Genomic DNA, 17,610 nt, shown 5'->3' on the forward strand with positions numbered 1-17,610 from the left:
TATACCTATGTGGCTTATTTGGTTTAGCTGAACTTTGAGATTCCTTCATAGTAATTTGAAACAAGCAAGCAGCAGCAGAGCTGGCTGGTTCTGGTGGGTCTAGGCCAGAAAAACAACAACCTACTTCAAGACAGTGTATGCTGGCAGAAGGGAGGGGACACAGCTTTCTTCAATTCACAGAAAGGGTACTTCCCGAAAAATTCTGAGAATGAAAAAGCTTACGCTCAAGAGCTAAAGGAACGCATACCTGAATCCCGTTTGTTTCCTTAGTGCGATTTGCCAAGTTTCCAACGATGATAGCTACTAGGTAAGTGCTCATTTTCACACTTGGATAGAACTCATCTTGAACCAATCCATCTGCCAGAGATTTGGTTGCTTTCTGGAAACACAAACAAAATGTAAGTGTTTAATAGAAACCTAGAGGCCCTGGGGCAAGAGTAAAGCTCAAAGATGCTTACCCTGTGTTGACACAGTAAAAAAGAAATAGAGTGATGCAAAATATATACAGGCTAGAACTGGAATTAATATGCAAAATGTTAAGTGTTGCATATCGATATTTCCCTAGGCCTGTATTGCCCAATGGTTTGCAATTAGTATTATGATGACTGAAACTAAATAGTTGGCAACATGTTTTATGAAAAACTTCACCCCCAGGGTAAGGCACCCTTTTTTCTGTCTGTTCCATGAAAAGTAGTTGAAACAGGGGAGAAATGTTCACCAGAAGAGTTAGGACACTCTCTCCGTTTTGGCTCTGTAGTGATGTCACACAATTAATTTAGCTCTGTGATATCACCACAAAGTCAATTCGGACAGAAGGCAATGCTTCCTGAGCTTACTCTGATGTGTTTTCATAATATCCTTTAGTCAAACCTGAATAGCTTCATGGCTACATGACATTACACTCCATGACATTACACTCCTTGTATGACCTCTGCTGCCTAAGCAAGCTGCTCTTATTTTTTAAGAAAAACTGTGCCGAAGCTGCAGAATGGACCAAGAAGCAGTGGCAAACGGGCCATGAATAGCTTGCAAAAAAAAAAAGATAAAAAGATAAGCAAAGGATTAGGAAAAACTCATACGCGCTCAACTCCCACTTTTGCCCCTACAGTTTTGATGTGGCAGTCCTATCACCACACATACATAGAATGAGGCTAATTTACTGATACACACAGACATTAATCTAACAGACTAAAACAAATATAATGAATCCCGGATTCATATCTCATCAGTTGGGCCTCCCTAGAAGACACACTGCAGAGAGATATCCTATCTGCGGATTGCTTCTCAAACCACATTTTTTTAAATGGCCAGAACCAGAAGACAAAAAACTTGGTATAGGGTATATAGAGAACACCAACACCACACGGGTGGCACTATGGTCTAAACCACAGAGCCTAGGGCTTGCCGATCAGAAGGTCGGCGGTTCAAATTCCTGCAACAGGGTGAGCTCCCGTTGCTTGGTCCCAGCTCCTGCCAACCTAGCTGTTTGAAAGCACGTCAAAGTGCAAATAGATAAATAGGTACCACTCCGGCGGGAAGGTAAACGGCGTTTCCGTGAGCGTTCTGGTTTGCCAGAAGCAGCTTAGTCATGCTGGCCACATGACCCGGAAGCTGTACGCCAGCTCCCTTGGCCAATAAAGCGAGATGAGCGCCGCAACCCCAGAGTCGTCCATGACTGGACCCAACGGTCAGGGGTCCCTTTACCTTTTATATAGAGAGCACCAACACCTGTCTGAGATTTAACTGACTTGTTGATTGCTATGGCTGAGTCCTGTTCCCTTTTCCATCAATTTCATAGATGCTTCCTCCCCAACTCCATTTGTCTCAAGCAGGGGTGGAGAACCTGCAGCTCTCTAGATGCTGCTGGACTGGCTGGGGCTGATAAGAATTGGATGTCCAACATCATCTTGCTGCCACAGGTTCTTCACCTTCTGGGCCTCCTGGATCTTAAAGAACATGGGCAAAATGGTGCTGCCGTGCTTTCCATTTCACCCCAACCAGCGCCATAAATAGCAACCAAAGAACTATACACAGCTACCATAACAGCACAGAGAACCAAGTACCACATTTCCCAGCTGGAAAATCATAGACCTTACTGCATTTAACCTTCCAGTGGAAAGTGAAGGGGTTACCAAATGCAACACCAGATTCTGGGAGCAAGCAGGAGAAGGCTATTGCCTTCATAACCAGCTTGTGGACTTCTCAGAGGCATCCAGCTGGCCTTTGTGGGAAACAGGGCTTTCTGTATGGCTCTTTTGTTTCCAAGTTCCCTATAGCCACACAATGCCAACATATTCACATTTTTCTGCATCATAAAAGCAAAGGCAAAGCACAGAATGCCATGTCATGTGATGAACTAAACAGCTGTTTTGTGCCAACAACCATGAGCACATTATTAAGAATGTAAGAGCAAAGTCCCATCTAGTCGGGAATTCTGTTCCCATAGTGGGCAATGAGATGCTTATGGGAATACCACAAAGAAAACACAAAGGTGTTCTCCAGCTTGTGATTGCCAGCCACTGGTATTCCGAGGCATATATTATATACCAGTGGTTCGATGCTTTTTTCAGCTTGTGAAACAGATCCTCTGATAGACAACATTCTGGGGGTTGCAGGTAGGTCGGCCACAGACAGACATGGGCAGGACAGTGGTTCCAACTCTTAACTTTCTACAGTAGGGCTACATTACAACCATGCAAGAGTCAGAGCTCTCTCTCTCTCTCTCTCTCTCTCTCTCTCTCTCTCTCTCTCACACACACACACACACACACACACCCCTCCCTCTCCATACAGGTGAATAAGAGGCATCACCACAGTTCAAGGTCACATTCCAGCCAGGTTTAAAGTACTTAAGTAGCAGAGGCAGTGTAAGGCATGACCTCAGGATAATTCCAAGGGCGGGAAGATAGGCCTTGAGGGCCACGTTCAGCCAGAGGTGCCCATGCTATATATCCAGTGGAGCATAGCAGCATAGGTACCCATCTCCCACGAACAAGAATATGGCAGGATTTTACCTTTGGCATATTTGACAAAGCAGAATGCTGATTATCTCTCTTGACAGAGACTTGGAAAGTGGCTTTGAATGCTGGTTCATCAAAGCACGGAAAAGCTGACCTTGCTGACAAGGGTTCAAACTGGGTTGCTGCAAGCCACCTGATGAAAATCAAAAGAAAATCCATTTGCTGTTATCATTATCAGCCATTAGCTGTTGAGAAAAATATACTTAAAAGGAAAATTGTATAGCTCTATGCATTTGTTCAGGAAAGGTAATACTGCTACCCTGTCAAAAACTGTATCAAAAAAAATGCAAAATTTATTACTATGACATTAGGATCACATGAATATTTTGCAATGCAGCTCCTGCTTGGAATTTGCATATTTATTATGATGTATATTTATTACTTCATAATTTCATATGAGTCTTAAAAACAGTTTCTCAGGCCACCTGTAAACAAGCTCTGAGGAGATGTCTACCACTGTACCTTTTAGGTTCCTTATACTAGCCCTAGCTTAATGTACCTTACAAAAGATCTGCTGTATCCCAACGGATTAAGCTACACAAAGATCTGGCTCAAACAAAAATACTAGATTGAATTCTAGAATTTGGTTTTGATCAAGGCTTGATAACAAAAACCAAACTTAGTTTACAGTCTACATATATGCCTGCATTCTAACTAAAGGAACAAAAACTAGTGGAGAGGATGAACACTTTCCTTTTTACTCATGAAGAACACTTTCGCAGGTTTAATTCCCAGACCCAAAGGCACAGTCAACAACTGCAACATCAAAAGATTACAAAAGAAGTTTTCCTTGTTCAGAATGCTTGAACTTTTCAACACATACTTAACATTTTATGGAGTGCCTTGAATATTCAAAACACTTTGCATACACTCTCAGTAATTCTTAGAACAATCCAGTTAAGGAAAGCAATGTTATCATCTCCATGTTGCACATGGTCTAAAACTGAATGTAGCTTGCCCAAATCTATCTACTAGGTTTATGGCAACAAAGAGATTTGAACTAGGTTTATAATTTCATCTTGGGCAGTACACTGCATGTAGATCACTTGAAAAAATTCAAGGAGGAGGTGGCAGGTTCCTTAAATTATGAGTGAGAATCCTGTGAGCTTCCAGATACTGCTGTACTTCAACTCCTATAATGTATTACAAATGAGGTAGAAATACATCATTTCCCAACTTTACCTTTTTGTTGAATTTCTGTTGTCATTGTTATAAGCGATTCGGTAAAAGCCAGAGTAACTTTCTGATAAATTAGAGGAATACTCCATGTTGATGTTATATTGTTGTCCTACAAGGAGAGCCTCGGGGGCAAAAATTGCAATCTGGTCATTCAGTGGATATTCCCGAAGTTCGGCTTGCTTTGGCTGGCTTGAGCCTGATGAAGAAAGAGTTACCTTGGTAATGTTAAGTTTTGAGCTGTGAAGAATGATATGCCAGGTCACCTGGAGGACTTTCACAGTTATCTGGACTGAACCCCAAAACTTCATAGTGGTTAAGTTTGGCTGCAAGGCAATATCATAATGTACTGGCACAACAGCACCTGGTAGCCTGAAATTTGCCCATGGAAAGGGCTTTCCGTTTGTTGCCAAAGGATATATATCATCCATTGTGTGGTTTTGCTTATGACAGCCTTCTTTGGTAAAGGTACATTTGGGAAGAAGGTAGATTGCCATTATTACGGAGACAGCAATCACAAGAACAACAGCACAAATCACTGTGGTCCTTACAGATGGTGCAGAACACGATCCGTCTGAATTCTGCCTGTAGCCCACTGTGTTACCACGCAGGCCTGTGCTTCTATTCATAAAAGACATTCCCAGAAGTTTGGCTGACGATTCATAGTCCTCTTCATCCTCATCCATTTCATGATCTCCAAGACCACGGACAAGGAGCCGAGAACTCCTTGGCTCATACTCCACTTCGTCAGGCTCCAAGGGATGCAAGCAGGGCTCTTTAGCCAGGTCAACCACATCAGGTTCTTCTTCAAACATGCTGTTTTCAATCATATTCCTAGGTAATGGAATTCGATCTGAAACACAAAAGAAGCATATCAGCTGTGTATGTGGATGGTTGCGTCTCTCATTATGGTACCCATGAAGGAACACAGTGGACATGTGTTCATGCAGGGACAGCTTTATGCAGAAGATTTAATTAGCAAAAGTTGCTTAACAAGTGGATGAGTCCATTTCTATGCTTGCTGTAGCCAACAATGTGCCATGATAGTATGGAAATTGGGGCTATCTACTTGGCAAGGGGCTCTTACGCAAGGGGCGCCTGAATGAAACTACCAACACCACAAAGTAATACTTCTTACATGAAACCTGTACCACATATAACAGTTTTATTCTATACTTTCACCACCAAACACTGTGTATTAGAAATGCCTTAATTAAAATGCAATAGATCTAGACTTTTATAAAGAGTATTAATGTAATACTAACTGTTTTAAATCTGGACAAGCAGCAGTTCAGAGCAAGCCATGAAATGGAAATCATGTAATACAGAATAACCTGTGCTCTGAGCACCTGTGACAAGATTCCTGCTCAATCTTTTATCGAAAACCTCCAAGAAGGATTGAAGTGCCTCCATTAGTTCATGCATAAGGATTTTTACCAAGTCAGACCGACAAAGTCAGAATGCTGCTTGCCTTCTATCACTGTGCCATTGAGAGCGTGCTCACTTATGGCTTATGTGTGGTACGGAAGCTGTACTACCCAGGACAGGATGGGGTTGTGCAGGGTTGTTAAGGCAGCAGAGAGCATTGTTGGCTGCCCACTCTCCACCTTAGAGCAGATTTATGCCACAAGGTGCCATAGAAAGGCACTGGACATAGTAAAAGATCCATCGCATCCTGGTCACTATCTCTTCGAGCTTTTGCCGTCGGGATGGAGATACAGGACGATGAAGACAAGAACGAGCCGTCTTAAGAACAGCTTCTTCTCCAGAGTGATCTCGGCCCTGAATGGGAAGCCTGGACTTTGAAAGTCATCTAATCTCCCTTGCTGTATTATACTGTATTGTTTAATTAGTGTTTTTATGGAGCAGTCAAGTAATTTCGTTGTCCCCGAAGGGGGCAATGACAATAAAGATATTATTATTATTAATTATTATTATTATTATTATAACACTGGCTTCTATCTGTGACTTTTACCAGAACATAACATGCACCAAAACTAAATCATTGACATCATCATCATCATATGCATTTGGTTAAAGACTTTCCCAAACTATGGCTCACATTTACATTTATTCATCTTTCTTGCCTTTCTATGCTCAAAGGCAATTGAGGCGGCACACAACTTTATAATAACTATGTCATATAAAACCTCACTTGACTTTTTTTTAAAGCAAAGCTTCAATAAAGACCATTTGAGTCCAATAATAAAATTCTCCCCCACCCTACCCTTCAAAGCAAACTCATTAAAAAAGGAAAAAAGCATTAGCAAGCAACATTATGCCAATAACTTGCCAGGTATAACCAGCACTATTTTCATTATAATGCAAATTATTTCGCTGCAGAAAATTGTACTTCCCAAGCTAGCTGCCTGAAGCTGATCGGATTTGCTTTATTTGTTTAACAAAATTTTTTACACCGCTTGATTGTAAAAAGAAAACCAAACAACCAAACAACCAAACAAACCTCAAAGCGATGTACAAATGATAAAACAGTAAAACCAAGAAAAAATATTTAAATTGTAGTCCAAAACATATGGAGGACACTAGTTTGGTGAAGGCTACCTTAGAGAGCACAGTACAATTGCTGCTATTATGATAGCTGTATCACAGATGTTTTCATAGCACTTCTTTCCCCCAACCCATTGGCAATGACTGGTAGACTATTAAGACCCATTTAAAAGATAGTAGGCATTTAAATCAACATTCAAAGCGGTAGGACACTGAGTAGCAAATGCTCACCATACCATCTCTCATTGATGTGCATTAGAGGAAGGGAGAAATGGCGTAGAACATGCCTCTAGCTGAAGCAAAAGGGCTATACATTAATTGGTGTCCAAATTCCTATACTTTAGTTAATATTGACCTGTGTTGCATGCGAACAGGGAATCTGATCAGGTTTTTCTAGATCCTTTGTTGCTACAAGATTCTGTAAATGATAAAAACTGGAGAACTGTGAAATGCCCACATATAACTGCAGTAACAGCAGCTTCTGAAACTTAACATCTGTTTTAAGAGTTTCTCACCTGGGCTTATTTATAAAGATTTGCTACAAAACCCTTCAGGCAACTTTGGTTCAAGTCCTTTGCAGAGAAAGGTATGCTGAACAACTTGTTCTGCTGAAATACCCGGCAGATGGTTACCCTGCACCAGTTTAAGAGAAACTTTTCATATATTAACTTATGAACATGAACTGGGAGGGGGGGATCAATAGAAACTGTCTGCAACATCAAAACTCCAACTCTGATGTGCCAGAAAGTAAAAGTTACACATGTCATATGTGAATTGAAAAACCACGTATTTCATATTTAAAGTTAACAAGTTCACTGTAAGCTGTGTGGTTAAAACTGTATATTTAATTACATGCAACTGACTCACCCACATTTTCATGGTTCCTGAAAACTGGGAGTAGATGTAAGAAGTTAGTTGCATCCTGTATTGTTGTACCACTTTCGTTTACCTAGAGAACTACCCACAGCTGACATCTGCATAGGCCATGTTTCCCGCATCTTTAGTCTAATGCGCTTTAAAAATAGTTTTCAATATTTCAACATTTTAACCAGTGAAAGGAACAAATGATTACAAATCCTACTCAACTCTTTTCCTCTAAAATGAAAGCATAGCTCTTTCCATCCCTTTCAGGGTCACTTAAAATTATTTGCACTGCTCATTGCTCTCGCTAGGAAACAACTCCATGAACATATACAGTAGTTAATGGTGGAATTGTGAGGTATTGCAGGAATATAGAGAAGACAGGAGAAGCCATATTATTTCAATGAACTTGTTCCTCCTTGGTGAGGGAGGGGAGAAATGGGTTATGAACTCCCAAATATAAGTAGCATGTGAACAGCAAGAATTTCAGAAACACTTGACTAAATTCTAAAGAACAAAATTGCTGAGATACGTTGAGCAACACAATCCTTAGGAATTCAACCTAAAAACCTAACAAGAAGGCAAAGTCAAAAGCTGTATCTCATTGAAACAAATGGAACACAGAGGGTACAATCAGAACCTCTCCAAAGGCTGCACTTGTCAAAAATCCTCCCCCTCTCTTTATCTGTCCTTTGCACTCAGGAAATCTTAGAAATCAATTTGGAATCCAGGTCTCTTTATAAACTGGACTTCATAAGACTCCAAAAAGAACATGCACACTCCCAACTTTTCTGCACGCTTGTCAAAAAGGAAACCCAAAACCAAGTTTTTAACACACACACACACACACACACACACACACAAAATGGTGCTGAAGGACAAACTGCTTGTTCTCCACAATATCTTCCATTGGTGGTTCCTTTAAGGATTGCACTAGCAGTCTGGCAGCCATTTTTTTATAGCATGATGAGGGCCAATCACATGGATCTTTCCAAAGAATCAACACACACATGCAGCAGACTACCACTTCCATGGTTGGGACTTATGTGATCAACTCCCATCATATGGCTGTGTATTTATAACATTAAACTTAAATTGGTCTTTCGCCCCCTTGGCAACTTAAATCAAATGTTCAAATTAATTCACCCTGTTAGTCATGTGTTTCTGTAAAAGGTTTCATCAGCAGACTACTAGAGTCCCCTTTGCCCTTGAAGAATTACCTGTTGTTTTCCTGTATGCAATTCATCTCTCTGTCAGTATTTGACTGTAATGTAATAATTGTTTGAATCTGTGGGGAGTATTTTATTGCAGCGTAGAGTTATCATATGATTATAGCCTCTCTTCAATGATGTGATACTAATACTAGTACACATCCGGCCGGGTAAGCCAAAACAGGGTAACATACAAATGTCAGCAGAGCAGATAAGGGTCTTAACAAATGAGATTTGGATTATGGCCTTCTGCTTTCTTAACCTGGCTGACCTTAATATTCCATCAGAAAGTGTCAATAGAAATAAAAACTACTAATGTAGTGAAAAATGGCCAAAATGCTATGCTCATTTTCATTCAATCCTATACCAATCCTAGTTTATTTCTAATTCTTTCTTCCAAAGCATCTTAAAAAAAATAGTAATTAAAATTAGTTTAGTTGCATGCTCTTATCACATCCTTTCAATGTACTCATTAAAGCTTAATCAGCTTGCCTGGAAGGGGGGAAAGGCTAAGTATAAACACATCCCTAAATCTGATACGACAACCACATAACCAGTGTTAGAAACTGAGATATGAAAACTAGGAGCTACGTAAATGGCACCTTAAACCTAGGTTATGGGCGCAACAATGGAATGTCTAGGCACACTTTTTTATAACAAGAACACAAAGCTGAAAATTAATGAATTTACGTTCATTTTTCACATGGTCTAGTCATCTTAAGACTGCAAAAAACAAAGTCATGCGTCCCCTGCCTGCCCCCTTAATATTCTTATGAGGGTCCCTCAAAACGGTGCCTTTCTGTAAGGCCAGCTGAGAGGCAGAACCCATCAGCTTGCCTGATGCTGTGATTTCTTGGAGGTCGAGCAGGCAGGAATTTCTCCTCCCACACCCTCAGTGTTAGGAGTGGAGATTTTAATCTGAAATCTTAGGCACAGTGTTGAGTCCAGAGCTCAGAAATTGCTCGCTTTTTAGCACCTAGAGCAAAATGAGCCTTAGAACAATGGGAGTTTTGAACACTGCGCATAACATTATGTTTTCTGAACATAGTGGTATGAGAAAACACCTGTCATTCTGTAACAAGAATCAAAGTCTCTTCTACAAGAGCGCAAGTCAACTTTTACTCCAGTTCCTCCATTTAAACCTAATGATTCCTTGACCTACCTTTGACGAATACCTTGTCTTAGCACATTAAACTCTCAATTCCAGAGATGCCAAACCAAAGCAACAAATGTTGGAACACCTCAAACTGTTTCTTATGGAAATAGCACACAGTTCAAATAATGGTTAAGGTAAACCAAGAACACAACCACATATGCACATATGCACATAGACTTAGTCACAAGGAAGAAATAAAAGACTTAAATTGAGAACTGAAAACAAGACTATAGAACACCATACAGTGGTACATCTGGATGTGAACGGGATCCGTTCCAGAGCCCTGTTCGCATCCTGAAGCGAACACAACCTGCATCTGCGTGGGTTGCGATTTGCCGCTTCTGCGCATGTGCGTGACATCATTTTGAGTGTCTGCGCATGCGGCGAAACCTGGAAGTAACGTGTTCCGTTACTTCCGGGTCACCGCAGAGCGCAACCCGAAAATGCTCAACCCTAAGCTACTTCAACCCGAGGTATGACTGGACATAATCATTATCTCTTGGATCAATTGGTTACATTGCAGGTGTAATGTACAAAGGCTATTGCTTTATGGGCTTAAGCTAGCCAACTTTAGCCATTCCATTCTCTCAATTTTATCTCTGGCAAATTCAGTTTCATATGGTTATACTACTGGTGTCAAGTAATAGCTTACTAACAAATAATTTCATCCATTTCTGTGATGGCCTGGGTGCTAGCAAACACAATGCACGTTTACAAAAAAGGTATAAGGAATCATGTATTTAAATGTTTTTAAGGAAATCAGCCCTGAATGCTCACTGGAAGGACAGATCATGAAGCTGAGGCTCCAATACTTTGGCCACCTCATGAGAAGAGAAGACTCCCTGGAAAAGACCCTGATGTTGGGAAAGATGGAGAGCACAAGGAGAAGGGACGACAGAGGACGAGATGGTTGGACAGTGTTCTCGAAGCTACAAACATGAGTCTGACCAAACTGCGGGAGGCAGTGGAAGACAGGAGTGCCTGGCGTGCTCTGGTCCATGGGGTCACGAAGAGTCGGACACGACTAAACAACAACATGAGTCAGCCAGAAACTAGAGGTTTTTCCTCAGGCCCCTGAGATTCATAGTCAACAAAACAAAGCAGTACTGAGAAGAAGATAAATCTTGACTAGAGACCGGAACACATTTGCATCTGACTGATAATGATTTTTCTGTCTATACTGCATTTACACTACTTTGTCTTCCGTCTGTTTCTGTGATTCTATAGGCAGGGGAAGGAGGAAGAAAAAGAAGGAAACTCATGTCTGTAGTACAGTAAATAACTTGTGGGGGCAAGTTAATGGAAGGCATTGGTGGGGGATAAGAAGGGGGTGGGGGTGTGAAAGAAAGAGAGAGCACTTCCCCACTGAGATAGGGAAAGTGGTGGTTTTTTAAAAAAAGGGAGAAGTTTGAGTAAAGCAAAGATGAAAAGACACTGAAAGGAACATGGTGGTTTTAAACAATGGAAGAGGTTTGACTAGAGCCCAGATGGAAGGGCACTGAGATGTGGTGTTTTTTTAAGTTTTAACGGGGAGAAATAGCAGAAATGGATACAACACAGATGTAACTGAGTAAGAAAAAAACCCAAACATAATATGTGATTACCCTCTGAAACAGAAATACTTATATTTCCTGTTCTGCCAGAACAAGAGTAAGCTTTGGCAGATCAAATTATGTGTCTCCTTTCCCTATTCAAGTGCTGTGGCTTAGAAGCAAGCAAAGAATTTAAATGCCAATATACTCTACCTGAATGACGCTTGCTATAACATATGAATTCTTTAAAACACAATCATGATTCACAAGGCCTACAGGGCTGAAAGACACCACCTGTTAGGAGGAAGAAAGATGAGGGAGCAGGAAGGCACAGGCAACATCAGAGCCCGTCTCCTTCCCTCTACCAAACAAATGTTATATCATTTTAAAAAATCATGGAGTTGGGACCCTGTGTTTTAGTCATTTAAAATTGTAAACTGCCTTGGGTGCCTCGTCAGAAAAGCTATATATAAATGCAACAAAATGATGATGAAGAAGAAGAAGAAGAAGAAGAAGAAGCCGCCATGCAACGGAGGGGGTTAATAAGACGCAAGAGAAAATATCCCAAGATAAGAGACCATGTGAATTGAACCAAAGTGCATTGGCCCAGTAGCCCATTTCTTCCTAATCTATATCATTTAAGGAAAAGGGTTTTAGGACACTTTGGAGGACATTTGTATGGTCTTACTATAGTATCTCCAGTCTCAGGAAAAGGACCTGCTGCAGGTGCCAGTGGTTAAAAATGCAATAACATGCTCCATAAATGAAACCTTGACATGTCTCAGACAAATGCTTGAGGAACATTCTCATGTACAGGCAACTAAGAATTATACCAAAGCAAAGGAGTACTGTCTGTTCTATCTATCTATCTATCTGTCTATCTATCTATCTGTTTTTATATTGTAAACTGTCCTGTGATCCTTAGATGAAGGATCCTATAGAAATGTAATAAATAACAATAATAATAATAATAATAGTTACTCACTATACTTTCTCAAAACACTAATCAAAGGCAGGAAACCATTTGTTAGGAGGGGGAAAGGGTTTACTTTTAATCCATACACCTCTCTCGTCTGCAAATGGCCCCCAGCCCCTTTAAGCAAGTTCCACTCTCACTTCCTGCTACAGCAAGTTTTTAAAACCAAAAGCCTTGCCCAGTTAGTGAGAAACAAACAGCCTTGGAGTCACTTAAGGGGAGGTGGGGTTGGTGGATGGGATGTATCATTAGTCCTTCCCACACCTGGAAGGTCATTAGTCCTTCCCACACTTCAAATGCTCCTGTCCCTAGATCAGAGAAAGTAAGCTGTGCCCTCCAGCTGTTGTTGGACTACAACTCCCATCAGTCCCAGCCAGCATGGCCAAAGGTCAGGATTAATGGGAGTTTAATCCAACCAGAGGGCATCATATTTGCAACATCTGCCTCTGGTTATGCTGGCAAATCCGGATTTGGAATCATGCCTTTATGAAGGTAACATGTTGTCCCATGCATCTCTTATTTCTTGTGATAAACTCTTGTGAGAGTTTTGCGCAACGTGCATGAATTCAATTTAAGCAGTACAAAGTTTTACAGACTAAAGCCACACACAAGGCCTCTATATAGCGGGAAATTCCCAGGTTCCAATATTGATTCTGGGTTTTTTTGTTGAGTGTTTTTTTTTTTGGTATGTGTGTGCTACTGCTTCATAAAGCTTTTTTAAAATGTAGGAAAAGATCACAGAGATTCTTCCATAATTTTAGCATTCTATCTATTTTAAACGGCTTTAAGACATTTTCACACCTGTGAACTGTTACTCTTGCATTCTGCCTAACAAGTTTCCCTGACATCATCAATTTGATGGTGCCAGATCATGTTTGCCACTCCAAACTGTCATGTAGTTTGGAGATTTGAGAGCACCCCTTGCATTTTACAGCTAAATTCTGGCAGGGAATGAAATCTTATACATGAGAAACAACACAGTTGGTAAAAACAGGAGCGAATCTTATGACACCTTACAGGCAAACAAATGTTTTATGCCATAAGATTTCATGGACTACATTTCACTTCATTAGGTGCATGAAATGTTGTCCTCCTAAGTAAGAACACAATTATCTTCTGACTTCAGTTTACAATCCCCCGCCTCAACTATATGCATATATATATACACATGTAACACAGGGCAACACTTCATTCATCTCCTGAAATAAACTAGTCTATGAAACCTCACACCATGTTTATTAAGTCTTGAAGGGAGCCACAAGACTCACTGCCGCAATCATCATGTAAATAGTATGGGGGTAAAACAAACAATTAATTTTGCAGTTACACTGAATGGCTTCAAAGGTTTTAACTTTTTATAACACCCCCCCCCCCACACACACACAGCTGCTAACAATCCTTGCACTAAGAACTCAAGTAGTAGTCTTGGTTCTCCTTTTGTTTAGGCGAGATGTGGTTTGTGGATTTTCTCTAAATAGCAGTAACTTTTTAAAAAGGAGATATGCAAGTTTATTAAACAAAAATAATGGTCAATTATTTAGAGTTCATGGGTAGAGAAGGCAATGCTTCTTGTCCCAGACACTGAAGTGGTTCGCTAGATGTCCCCTCCCCACAACAAGCCCCACTAAAGTCAAGTTTGTCGGCCTACTGAACAACAGTCAGCATGTCTAAAGTTTGTCGCCATCTTCCATCCTAGCATTGAGCCTTTGGGCTGAAAACAAAACCGACACAGCGAGGACATTTGAGCAAACCGGCGCATAGTTCGAAGGCGCTTTTGGAAATGGAAAAGTCAATAAACCAAGAGAGCAAGTTACAACAGGTTGGGGAGCGTCTGCCTCATTCAAGATGGGGCTCCTGCCCCAAGGCCAAGGTTGTAGCTCTTCGCAGGTACCCTTCCAAAGAAGGGCTCTTGTCCACACGGACAGGCCACTCCAGCCCCACTGAAAGCTCTTCCTCCCTGGAAGGGTCGCCTAGCTGGGCGCTCCTACTTTTCCAATCCAGAGGCGCTGGTGCGCCTCAGAAGCGCCTCGCTTCAGGCCACGAGGCGGCTTCCTCCCGCCAAACTTTCCTTTCCAGGAGCCTCGGGGGTCGTCCGAACTCGCTTAGTTCAGAGCTTCAAGTTGCGGGTGGAGGCGAGGCGGAGGGTGGGCGCGCGCGCATGGCTCCTTCACCCCGGCGCTTTCCTTTTGGGGAGGCGACCCCCTGACCTTCAGGCTGCGCGCGGCCTTGCGCGGATGCAGCAAGTCTCCCTTTCCCGGCACAGCCGCCGGGGCGCACGGCCTCTCTCTTGTTGCCGCCTCGGGGCCGGGTGCTTTCTGCCACCCTCGGAGCTCTCCTCCAGCAGCAGCAACAGCATGAGGGGCGAGGAGGAGTCTGGTTACAGCTGGCGAGCCGAAAGGCCAGACAGAGAGACAGAGGGGAGGAAGGAGCTGTCGTACTCACCGTTACTGGGGAAAGGCTCCATTTTCCCGCGAGCAAAAAGCCCAAACAAGGCGGGGTGGCGGGAGGAGGAGAAAGACGCACGCAAATGAAGAAGAAGAAAGCAGAAACCCGCCGCTGCGGCTCCTCCTCACTCCGCTTCCTCCGCCCCGCAGGGAGACAGCTGCATGTTGCCCGGGCGGCTGCGGCGGCCGGTGCTCAAATCCGCTGCATGCATGCAATAATACCGGTCGACAGCAGGGAAAACAACAGCCCGGATGACGACGAAGGCCAAAAAAAGAAAAGAAAAAAAGAGGGTCTCCGGCGTTGCTGCGCTTCCCCTTCTTCTCGGCACGGCGGCGTCCCCGGCTAGCTTCGCCTCTCGCACCAACCCCGGCCGACCATTTTCTGCTCCGGGGCTTGTGCAATCCCTCCCCCTGCCTGGGCTGGGCTGCTTCAGACGGAGCAGCGCCTGCCGCCTCGGCTGCAAGAGCAGGCGGTGGGAGAGGAAGCTCGCAGCTTGTCTGGCTAGGCGCCTTGCTCCGCGGCCATCGGCGCCACATCCAGGAGGAGAGGTCGACGCGCCGTTTCGCAGCACTTTCAGGATCTGTTCCTGTAGTTGCGTGTGTGTCATAGCTGTCAACTTTTCCCTTTTCTTGCGAGGAATCCTATTCGGAATAAGGGAATTTGCCTTTAAAAAAGGCAAACGTTGACAGCTATGGTGTGTGTGTGTGTGTGTGTGTGTGTGTATTAATCTGGAATAATTCCCCATCGTTGTTTCCTATATGGCCATTGATTTGCACGCCCACCCCACCCATAACCGGATTAGAATCGGATCCGGCTGCGATCCTAAACCCAAGCATAAATCCCTATGAGCCAAGTAGACGTGAGTAAACACGCTTAGGATCGGGTTGCTAGCCATAAACATGCAATAAAGACATCCTAGGAGCTACCATTTCCCCAGCCCTTGGTTGTGAGCCCGATGTTTTAAGAGATCGGGGGTGGGGGCGAGTAAAATTATTTTGAGTATGCATTTGCCGCTTCTAGGGCTTTCCCCCTCCCATCTTTAACCTTTCCACGTTTCACTGAATCAAACAGGGCGTAAGATTTACTCCGCATACTGTTCCTATTGGGTAAAAATTCTGACAGGGCCAACTGCAGTAGCAAGTAGGAATTTGGCAAGCGATGCTTCTTCCCCACATCAGCTGATAAATTATCTTCCTCCCACAGCTGGTAAAGGTGGTGTGATATCAGTATCATTTTCGAACTGGAACCTGGTCATTTTGGAGGGAGATAAATGTGAGGATGACCCATAAGGGAAATGACAGTGCAGTAGTTTCATGGTTTGTCACCAAATGGTAACCTGATGCGTGTTGGCCAAGCAGCTTTTAAAAGAAACAAAAACGGCTATAGAAAACCAGCTGGCCATATACTCAGCTAAGATTTGACTATGCATGTTGAACCAATCCACCTCCAAGTTAATGTCACGGGCATTGCCAATTAAGATCAAATGCAAGCTCTGCCCTCTTCTGTTGAGTCATAGGATCCATCTTTTGGCCAAGACCTATATTTTGGGTTCCCATTTCCCCAGTTCCTTGCCCTGCCCCAATTTTGGCTATTGTTGGTGTGTCTAGATGCACTTGACTGTGGTGCACCCATGAGTTGTGGATTAAAATGCTGTATCGCAGATGACACCCTCCCAGTTGTGTGTCTGATTTGTGGTGGCCCAAAGCATGTTCTGTGATTGAGACCCCCAGTTCTTGATTCCCCCACCCCATACATGTTTTGGCTGCTGCTGGTGAGCATTAGTGCGTTTGACCGTGCCATGCACTTGGAGGGGGCTCTGGGCCAGGTGGGATCCAATGCCATCTTGTAGAAGACCCTCACCTGGATGCGTGGGTGCATGATGTGTGGTGGCTCAAAGCGTATTTTGCTGGTGGCACCTCAGTTCTTGATTTGTTATGATCCTAGGATATCATCTTGCATTTTGAGCGTTTCGCAAGCATGGTAATTTGGATTGGTGAAAATTATTGCTGTGTTTGCAGTGGAGAGTCCCCCAAGAAATTGCCCCATGTATAGATGCATTAGACAGTTGCCCTATGCCAGAAATATATGCTGTTTTCTTGGCTAAAACTGAAAATCTCATAGATGTGTTAGCCTTCACTACAGGATCTCCCTCATAATCTGACTACACAACTTTATTAATGCATTCTGTGTTGTTACAGTTGCCTGACCCAGTTCCCATTAAAAAAACCAACACCAAACAATTCATACTCTGTCTCAACACAAAGCTGTAAGAGGTCTATCATGTCAACTGCTTTATATACTGGCCTTATTATGAAGACCGAGGTTATGTGACTCACAATGGTTATTACAGTGGTGCCCCGCAAGACGAAATTAATTCGTTCTGCATTTTTTGTCGTCTAGCGAATTTTTCGTCTTGCGAATCACGAAATCCCATAGGAATGCATTGAAAATCAATTAATGCGTTCCTATGGTCAAAAAAAGTCCAAACAAAGTCAAATTTGGTACAACAACAGTTTATTAACTGCTCTTTAAAGTCACACATACTGTAAAGAGCAGTTCAAAAATTTAAGGGAAAATAAATTAACTTTATAAACAAAACATGTCTTTGTTTTTAGACAAAGAAAAAAAGTCGCGAGACGTTTTCGTCTTGCGAAGCAAGCCCATAGGGAAATTCGTCTTGCGAGGCAAATTGAAAACGGAAAAACCTTTCGTCTAGCGAGTTTTT

At 42.6% G+C, this 17,610-nt stretch overlaps 1 protein-coding gene across 3 annotated transcripts in view; it reads right to left on the reverse strand.

Moving 5' to 3' along the window:
* Positions 1 to 17,206, reverse strand: part of LOC310688234 (leucyl-cystinyl aminopeptidase-like) — a 46,296-nt gene extending 29,090 nt beyond the window's left edge. Inside the window, exons 1-4 of one of the 3 annotated variants that reach the window (XM_083464426.1) lie at positions 14,883 to 17,206; positions 4,203 to 5,049; positions 3,015 to 3,153; positions 248 to 379 (exon numbers count right to left, since the gene is read on the reverse strand). In XM_083464426.1, coding sequence (XP_083320552.1) covers positions 248 to 379; positions 3,015 to 3,153; positions 4,203 to 5,049; positions 14,883 to 14,904 — 1,140 coding nt within the window. In that variant the 5' untranslated portion in view covers positions 14,905 to 17,206. Of the gene's footprint in view, positions 1 to 247; positions 380 to 3,014; positions 3,154 to 4,202; positions 5,050 to 14,428; positions 14,854 to 14,882 lie in introns of those variants that run through there. The other 2 variants (XM_083464428.1, XM_083464427.1) reach the window with 2 other exon arrangements.
* Between the last annotated feature and the right edge of the window lie 404 nt (positions 17,207 to 17,610).

Source organism: Podarcis liolepis, assembly GCF_965112155.1.
Source record: "Podarcis liolepis genome assembly, chromosome: 11".
Classification (NCBI taxonomy): Eukaryota; Metazoa; Chordata; class Lepidosauria; order Squamata; family Lacertidae; genus Podarcis; species Podarcis liolepis.